This window comes from Urtica dioica, chromosome 2 (assembly GCF_054948205.1).
Source record: "Urtica dioica subsp. dioica isolate 48M chromosome 2, U.dioica_male_clone48M_v1_H2, whole genome shotgun sequence".
NCBI classification, from domain to species: Eukaryota; Viridiplantae; Streptophyta; class Magnoliopsida; order Rosales; family Urticaceae; genus Urtica; species Urtica dioica.
The window spans coordinates 45,912,003-45,920,926 of record NC_142757.1 but is presented as its reverse complement, the minus strand read 5'-3'; the positions used below and the strand labels follow the sequence as shown (position 1 = coordinate 45,920,926).

General features: G+C 38.0%; 1 protein-coding gene across 1 annotated transcript; it reads left to right on the top strand.

The window, feature by feature from the left end:
* Nucleotides 1-3,468: 3,468 nt before the first annotated feature.
* Nucleotides 3,469-8,638, top strand: LOC149404993 (factor of DNA methylation 4-like). Its single transcript, XM_089605297.1, has 7 exons — nt 3,469-3,579; nt 4,935-5,893; nt 6,278-6,459; nt 6,580-6,648; nt 7,169-7,456; nt 7,641-7,853; nt 8,161-8,638. The coding sequence occupies exons 2-7, from the start codon at nt 4,942-4,944 to the stop codon at nt 8,392-8,394; spliced, it is 1,938 nt and encodes a 645-aa protein (XP_089461423.1). The 5' UTR covers nt 3,469-3,579; nt 4,935-4,941; the 3' UTR covers nt 8,395-8,638.
* Nucleotides 8,639-8,924: the final 286 nt, after the last annotated feature.

Genomic DNA, 8,924 nt, shown 5'->3' with positions numbered 1-8,924 from the left:
TGTCTTGCGGGTGTCTTGGTGGTTCCCTCCTTTTTTGTCCTCTTCATCGTCGTCTTTTTTTTTGTACTGAATCTTCTTTGCACTTCGTAACCAACTCCTCCTCATTATCATCTTCTTCCCTCTTTCCATTTTGATTCTCTTTCTTTGTTTCTTCTTCTCCTTTCTCTTTCTCTAATGCTATCTCTTCTTTCCCATCTTTCTCTTTTGGTTGTTCCTTTTCTTCTTGCTCTTCTTTCTCTTCTCTCGCTTGTTGTTGTTGTTGCTCTTCTTTCTCTTTCTCTTCCTCATGGTCACGTTTCCTTCTCTCCTCTGACAGCTTCTCTGCCTGGTCCTCCATAAGCTTTTCCTTCGCAGCCTTTTGTGCCGAGAAGGTGGTCAGCGTATCCAGGACAAACTTCATGTCCTCTGATATCCTTTTGATCTCTCGATGAAGATCAATGAAATCAGTATGCATGTTACTGATCTCTTTCTCCAGATTGGCTAATCTATCCTGAAACAACGTCATTAACTATGTGAATTAGTTACATACACGTCACTACAATCTGTAAATTAGATACATACAAGTCACTAATATTATACATTAGTTACATACACGTCACTAAAATCTGTAACTAAAATACATACAAGTCACTAATATTATAAATTAGTTACATACACGTCACTACAATCTGTAAATTAGATGCATACATCTCACTAAAATCTGTAACTTAGATACATACATGTCACTAAAATCTATAACTTAGTTACATACAAGTCATTAAAATCTATAAATTTGTTACAAACAGGTAACTATAATCTATTTTAGATTCATACAGGTCACTAAAATCTATAAATTAGTTCCATACTCAAATCTATGTAAATTACCTCATGATCAGCACATGAGTTTTCATTCTCCGCAAATGTTTTCAATTTCTTTCGACTGCGACTAATGGTTGAGTCGGGCTGAGAGGGGGGTTGTACGATGTCACTCCCAATGGCTCTAAACTCAACCTGGGAAACATTATAAACACTGCTTAGGAATCGTGTGTCAAACTAATTACTTTGAAATGTAAATTATGGTACCTCTTGTAACCGAATGGACTGCAATGCAGATTCGGATACTCTGGCGGAAGAAGACCATCGCAGAATCAACAGTCTAGCATCGTCTTTAAATACTGTGCATAAACCCAAAGACTCCAATTTAGGTATACACTCGTACGCCCATACCTGCAAAGGTAGCAGGAAGGCTTCGAAATGAACCTTTTTGGTTTTGGATGGGCTACTTGGGCTGGCAGCTTTCTTCACAAAACTCCTCACAGTCAACATGAAGTGATCCCATACAACATTTCCCCAGGGGAATCCGTTGAATGTGGCCGGATCATCAACCATCTTTATGTATGATTTGTTCTTCATGGCAACTGTTCGTTGGCCCGGGAGAAGCATATTGTAGAGGAAGTGGAGAAGAAGAAACCGGACTCGCTTCTCAACGTCATTCCAGTCCTTGCTGTCCTTGATGAGTGCTGCAATGTTGCCCCGTGTGGCAAGTGCCCCTTGCTTGAAGGTTTCAACATATAGACCCCCTGGTGCAACCTCGTCTTACTCCGTCGCCTTGTACGACTCATCTACTCGGAGACCTGTGATAAGACTGAAATCTTCCCTGGTGAACTCCCTAGGGACGCCACCAATCTCTATATGTAATCTATCTTCTGCTTTGGGAAGTCCGTCAAAGTAACCCGTCTTCATCATAAGGTTACTGAGGATCTTAGACGAGCGGGTTATCGAGGGCATCTCCAAAAAATGGCCAAATCAGGACTCTCTAAACAGGTTTGATTCCTGTTTCGACATGGCAGCTTCTTCAACGAAAGACATGACGTTCCCGTGGAAGTTGAAGTTGAACTGCCCCACAGAATCATCCGTCACGTATCTAGTCCAACCTTATAAATATATAAATAAAAAAACAATAACATTACTAAATTAGTTACATTTAACAAAAAAACATTAACGTCACAAAAAATGGTCTTCAACCATGGGTCTTCGAAATCAAACTTCTAGTCACAACCAAATTCCAACATCATTACAACCGATCCAAACATGCACCCAAACAAGTTTTGAAAAAACTACCTAAACTCACTCACCGGAATTAGGAGTAAATTATCCTATACCAACAAATTTCAACATCAGTACAACCGATCCAAACATGCACCCCTACAAGTTTTGCAAAAATGAACTCAACTCACCTGAATCAGGTTTTCCTGCCTGTGATTAACGTCACAGTAGGAATTGGACTCCTCACCGTCGCTCGCTCTCCGACGGTTTGAATTTGGGGTTCTATTTGCTGGACTCTTTTTCTTTGACCTAGATGACTCCGCCTCAGTTTTCTTCTTCGTTGTTTTCTTCATCGGCGACGAACCGACCCTAACACTCCGCCGCGGTGGCGTTTGATCGGGAAGTTTGGATTTTTGGTTTTTTTGGGAGTTTCCATCGCCTTTTACCAGTTTTCTTTTCTTCATTTTTGGGTAATCTCTTTTCGTCATTTTGGGTGTTCTGTAAATGGTATGGGGTTCGGACAAAGACAATGGTGGTTGAACTTGGTTCGCGATTTGGGTTCGCGACTGGTTGAACTTAGGTTCGCGATTTGCGATTTGGGGGTTTGCGATTTGGGGATTTCGTGATTTCGGACAAGGACAATGGTGGTTGAACTTGGTTCGCGATTTGGGTTCGCGACTGGTTGAACTTAGGTTCGCGATTTGCGATTTGGGGGTTTGCGATTTGGGGATTTCGCGATTTGGGGGTTTGCGATTTGGGGATAAATATAGGGTTAGGTATCAATGCACCCACAAAACCAGAGATCGTGGGAGAAACAGGAAAATGAGAGGGAGGTGACGATGAACGTGAAGGACTCGGTGTCGGTTTCGTTGGTTACGTTGAAGTGGTGGAGAAGGAAATGAAGAGGTGGAGAAGAAAATGAACAGTCGCGGGAACGGTTTTCTTATATAAGAAACGTTTATATATGAAAAGAGGGAAAAAATTGGGGAGAAGGGCATATTTGTAATTGTACACATCAAATTCAAATACATACTCCTAGATGTGCCATTTTTCAAGAAAGATAGTAATGTGTCCAAATCTAATAATTTACTCCTACTTGTGGCAATTTCTATAAATTTAATTTTTCCTCAAATATTTTCTTACCTTTTTTTTGTTAAACAAACCAGGCTAGCCCGGTTTCTTTACTTGTTCCGGGCCGGTCACAAAGCCCAAAACTGTCTTGTGTAAGACAAGACTCTTCGGACGGAAAATAATAATTCGAAAATAGATTGCTATCTGAATTCTGATTGGATAGAAGCATTGCTTGTGTGTGAAGTGAGAGAAACTGCGAGGGAAAAGCTTTTCATTTTCGTTTTTCAGCAGAATAATATGAACGGAAAAATAATAAATCGGAAAATAGAAATGCTTTCTGATTGGCCAGATTATCTGCTTTTTCATTCCCTCTTGCTGTACCAAAGAGATAAAAAAAAAACCCTACTCAGCCACTTCGTTTCACTCTCGCTGCAAACCCTAATCTTACCCGAAGAAGCTCAGCTTTTGGATTAACCATTACAGGTATGACTTTTTTTTTCCCCCGAGTTCACCTCCTTCGCTTATCGATTAATGATTTTATTTCTGCTTTTGTTATTGTTTATATGCCGTTTTGTTTGTTTTTTATATATATTTTCCGTCGGAATGTAGTTCTTGATCATCTTTTGAACATTTGTTTTCGTTACTGATCATCTGACTCATACTGACGAGCCAGTACATTTTTTAGGAAGTTATAGTGGAGTTTTTAGCTGATAAGTCATTTTATGAATTATTATTTCTTATTAAGTGGAAATTAGATGTTTAAGTGATTTGGTAATCCTTTTCTGTTAACCTGAATTTTGGTCATAGAGTTTTGCCATTCATTGTTTGGATTTATTCTGTATATTTGTATTCCATTGTTTCTCTCAGTGTGTATTTGAAAGCCACAAAAAATGTGGGTATTAGATTACCAGTATCTGGATTTAAATGTTTGATTTTTATTTCCTTAAATTTACTTCACTATCCTCATTTGAACAAAACACCTCTGGAGCCAAAAGCTTCAAATCCTCGAACTTCGAACATATCTGATCTACTCTGTTGCCGTCAAAATTTCTGATCGGGGTCTGATTTCTCTGTGGACAACTTACTGATTCTTTTTCTTTGGGCATCTCTGATGTTTTTGGGTTCACATAACCATTATTTTTTCTTGGTTTTATAGTTTACTGAATTTGTTCTGGATGTCTATATGGATGAGTCATCAATGCTTAATCCCTCTATGAAGATTGTATGTTTTCCTATTTCATATTCGTTGATTCTGACTTTTCCTGTACATGCATAATTGTGTGGATATACCCAAGGTTCGTCGGTACTCATTTTACGCTGATTTTATTGTGATTAATTCCAGTTAAGTTCAAAATTATAGTGGCATTATTATTGTTCTTGATGTTTTCATCTTTGGCGTTGTTATTGTTGTTGGTTGGGGTGATTGTTTTTGTTATGGTTGTTGCTTATATTTCTTTTTTAATACCCCAACTGGTGATTTGTATTGTTATGATCAGGTTTTTAGGAAGTTTTTATTTATTTTTTATGGTCAGATTAATAACGAATGTGTAGCTATCAACTAGATGTTTGAGAAAATTCCCTAAAGAGACTAGAATTTCTTGTTTATTTGATAAGATCTTAATTATATTTTTCTGGTTTATTTGTATTATTATTTTGGTCTAGATATTCACGTTTCATGAGGAAATTTATTCAGTAAATAAAAATTATGTAGATGGAAAATATGCAAAAACTGCTGTACTTTTCTCACTTTATTTTCCGGTGCACAAGTTGATTTTGAAAGCAGAGTGTTTATCTCGTAGTTGTGCTTACTCTATTCTATGTTCTCTGCCGGATTCTAGATTCTCAATGTCAAGCGTATCGGAAGAAGAGTTGAAGAATGAATACTATGATCAACTAAAGCGTGGATCTGCTAGGATCGGGTATGCTGATTCAGGTTATAGATGCCCATTCTGTAACGAATCGAGACAAATATACCAGAGATCAAGGGAGCTTCTCAAGCATGCTTTGGATATCAAAGAAATCTCAGATGCAATGGATGTAAAAGAGAGAGCTCAGCACCGTGCACTTGAAAAGTATATTGAAAGGTACTATGGTCACTATGATTTGGAATCTACCCAGGAGTGCGAGCCTCAACCAAAATCATCTCCTAAGTGCGAACCTCAATTGGAATCATCTCGTGAGTGTGAACCCCTGTTGGAATCTTCTTGCAACAACAAACCCATTGCTCTTGATCACGAAGAATTGTTTGTTTGGCCAATAGTGGCTGTTTTGGCAAACATCAAAACTGAGATCAAGAATGGAAGACGTGTTGGAGAGAGTGGCTCCAAAGTGAGGGATGATTTTATCCAGAAAGGGTTCAAGCCGGTGAAGGTTGTTCCACTGTGGGACCGTTTCGGTCATTCGGGAAATGCGATTGTAGAATTCGACAAAGACTGGACCGGTTTTAAGAACGCTATCGCATTTGAGAAGCATTTTGAAGCTGATAACTGTGGGAAGATGGATTTTAAGATGCAGATCAGTAGAGAGAAACTATATGGATGGATTGCCCGAGAAGATGACTACAACACGGGAAACATTGTTGGAACTCATCTTCGTAAGAATGGCGATTTGAAAACAGTCTCTGAGAAGCAAGAAGAAGAAAAACGGAAGGATTTAAAGCTCGTGTCCAAACTAAAGGACACCTTAGAAGATAAGAATCTTCATGTTGAGGAGATTAGAAGCAAGTACGAGGAAACTCTTTCGGCGATTGACAAGGTGGTTGGCGAACGTGAAAGGATAGAATCCCATCACAATGAAGGTATATTTTTCTTATGGGTTATTTAGTTATATAGCCACACGGATATAGTGGATTGAGATATAGCCCACCTTTGGTTAATTTCTTGTAAATAGCCAAGTAAACTTATTAACAAATTAATAAAAGCCTTATTTAACACAACAAAACATATATTTTAGGTAGTTAGTAGGCTGCCACGTATGCAAGTTGGCTATTTACAAATTATTTACCAAAGGTTGGCTAATTTACAATTCATATAGTTTAGGTGGCTTACGTAGCCAATTTTTTGTTTTCTTATTTATAATCTATTTCTCTGTTTTTATCTCATTCTTTTTCTCAATCACTTTCCCAACTGTTCTCTACTGCAAACTGCAACTGATTTATTATTTTGTTTTTTTTAAATATTAGAAATGAAAAAAATGCATCAGAAAGAACATGATAGCTATTTAAGGATCATTTCGAAGCATGAAACACAGAGAAAAGATATGGAAAGACAGGAGAGAGAGCTCAAGTTAAGAGAGAAGGAATTGGAACAGCGAGAGTTCAAAAATGATAATGAAAGCAAGAAGCTCCTTGAGGAAAAGGAAATGGTAAATCCAGTTTTACTGCACTTTTTTTTTTATAACAAGATCATTTATTTATTTATTTATCAAAATTAAAAGAGTGTGCATCACAACTTACTCATATATTCTTGCACATTGCGATGACAGATTGAGAGGGCTACCCAAGAGCAAATTAAGGCTGATGAAAAGATGATCAAGTTAGCAAAAGAACAACAGGTGTTCATTTCTGATCTGCATTATTTATTTTTCTACTTTTTGGTTATGTTTTTTTTTAGGAGACTACTCTGATATTTTAACAATAGGATAAAGTAAAAGAGCACTACTCGCACAAAATTCAATCCCAGTCCCGAAACAAATCCAAAAGAGCATAACACTGAAAATATTACAAAATCAATGAGGCCTATTTTCTCGTTAAAAGGATATTAGACTTATCAATAAAAGGTTGCTGTTTTTTTATTTTATTTTAGAAAGTAGTTATATAGAGAAAAAAAAAAGAGACGTTGCCTTAACTGACAAATCTTCCAACAGACAAGATAACCAGGAAAGATAAGAATCTGCAGGCAGAGCAAGAGAGGAGAGATTATTATATTTTTTTAGTTATCATATGTGAAAGGAAAGTTAATCTGATTAACTTGGATTATTTGCTCTTCATTGGAGCTCTTAAGCTCAAATGTGGATTGATTGGTTTGCTCTTGTTTTAGTTTACTACTTTTTTGTGTTTTGTGGACCATCACAGAGAGAGAAGGAGAAACTTCATAAAGAAATTCTGGACCTCGAAAAGAAGCTCGATTCAAAGCAAGCTTTGGTGCTCCAAATAGAGCGTTACAGAGGGGCTCTAGAAGTGATGAAACATATGGGCGGAGACGAGGACATGGATGTCAAAAACCAGATGGATGATATCAAAGAAAAGCTCAAGGAAAAGGAAGAAGATTTGGAAGGTATAGAAGAACTCAACCAAGCTCTTATCATCAAGGAACGCCGAAGTAACGATGAACTCCAAGATGCTCGGAAAGAGCTCATCATTGTAAGCATGGGTTTCCGCTCCCTTTTTTATTTTCCCACTTGCTTCTTTTTCGTTTGATGCCATAGAACCCCTCTGATTAAGCTTCTCTGAGTGTGCATTAAAATTCCCATCATGTCAATCTGATTTAATTTTAGGCTGTTGAATATCTGAGCCTGCTTACGACCTCCCCTTAAATGCTTTGCAGGGACTTCAGGGTTCCAGTTCAGGCCGTGCTACCATTGGCGTGAGAAGAATGGGAGATCTCGACTCGAAACCATTCGTCAACGCAATTAAAAGGAAAATCTGCAATGGCGAAGTTGAAGCTAAGGCGATAGAGTCGTGTTCCAAATGGGATAACCACCTCAGGGACCCGAGCTGGCATCCCTTCAAGGTCGTGGTTCACGACGACAAAGCCGAGGTACTTGATCATCGCAAAATCACCGTATTTAGTCATCTTAGGTTATTAATTAGAGAAATTAAGGTTTATGGTTTTGACCATCATTGGTCTACTAAATTACTGAAAAAAGCAGCTAATAACAAATCAATCACCGAAATTTATTATCTCACTAACCTCGGTGAAAGGTTGATAAAGTTCCCATTTTGAGATCGAATCCCGGGTCGTAACACATCGTCTCATAGATTTGAATTTATAATATATATATATATATATATATATATATATATATATATATACATATTTCTTATGTCATGTAACTCTTGCGCAGGAAACGATCAACCACGAGGACGAGAAGCTGAGGGAGCTGAAGAGCGAGCTGGGAGAGGAAGTTTACGAGGCCGTGATAAAAGCTCTGATGGAAATGAATGAGTACAATCCCAGCGGAAGATATCCCGTGCCAGAGCTGTGGAACATTAAAGATAACAGAAGGGCTAAGCTGAAAGAGGGAGTAGAGTTCATACTGAGGCAGTGGACAACAATGAAGCGCCTGAGGAAATACTGAAACAGAAAAAAGAAAAAAGAAGTAGTTACTGAAGATGGGGATTAGTTTCTGTTAATATTGAGGTACAGAAAAAATATTACTTGATTGGTGGGAGGGGGTGTATAAAATTACATTTTACAAGATAGATAGTTCTCTGTGGTTGGTTTGGCTAAGCCGGAGAAATGTTGGGGCTTTCCCTGTTAAAAAAATAATAGGGGGATATGGGGATGGATTACATAGACCAGAATTACGATTGCGCTATTTTGGGAACGAACCAATCTATTTAAGGTTGTTACCTATGGAAAACGATTATAATGTTTGTGCTTTCTTAATAGCCAAATTGACTCAACAATAACTATATCAAATACGGAGGGAAGAGTTAATGAAATTTTGCATACCAAGTTTCTCTCCGTACAATACCAAGTTTCTCTCCGTACAATACCAAGTTCCTTTCCGTGCTTAGTTGTCCGTACAGGTTGTATTAGGGGTTTTGTTTTTTAAGTGTGGTGACTTTTCTGAGTTGGGGTAGTCTTAGGGTGGTCGGGAAACAC

Coding starts and splice junctions, on each gene's coding strand:
- LOC149404993 (XM_089605297.1), top strand. CDS start 4,942: ATGTCAAGCGTATCGGAAGAAGAGTTGAAGAATGAATACTATGATCAA. Junction 5,894..6,277: donor AGAATCCCATCACAATGAAG/GTATATTTTTCT, acceptor TTTAAATATTAG/AAATGAAAAAAATGCATCAG. Junction 6,649..7,168: donor AGTTAGCAAAAGAACAACAG/GTGTTCATTTCT, acceptor GGACCATCACAG/AGAGAGAAGGAGAAACTTCA.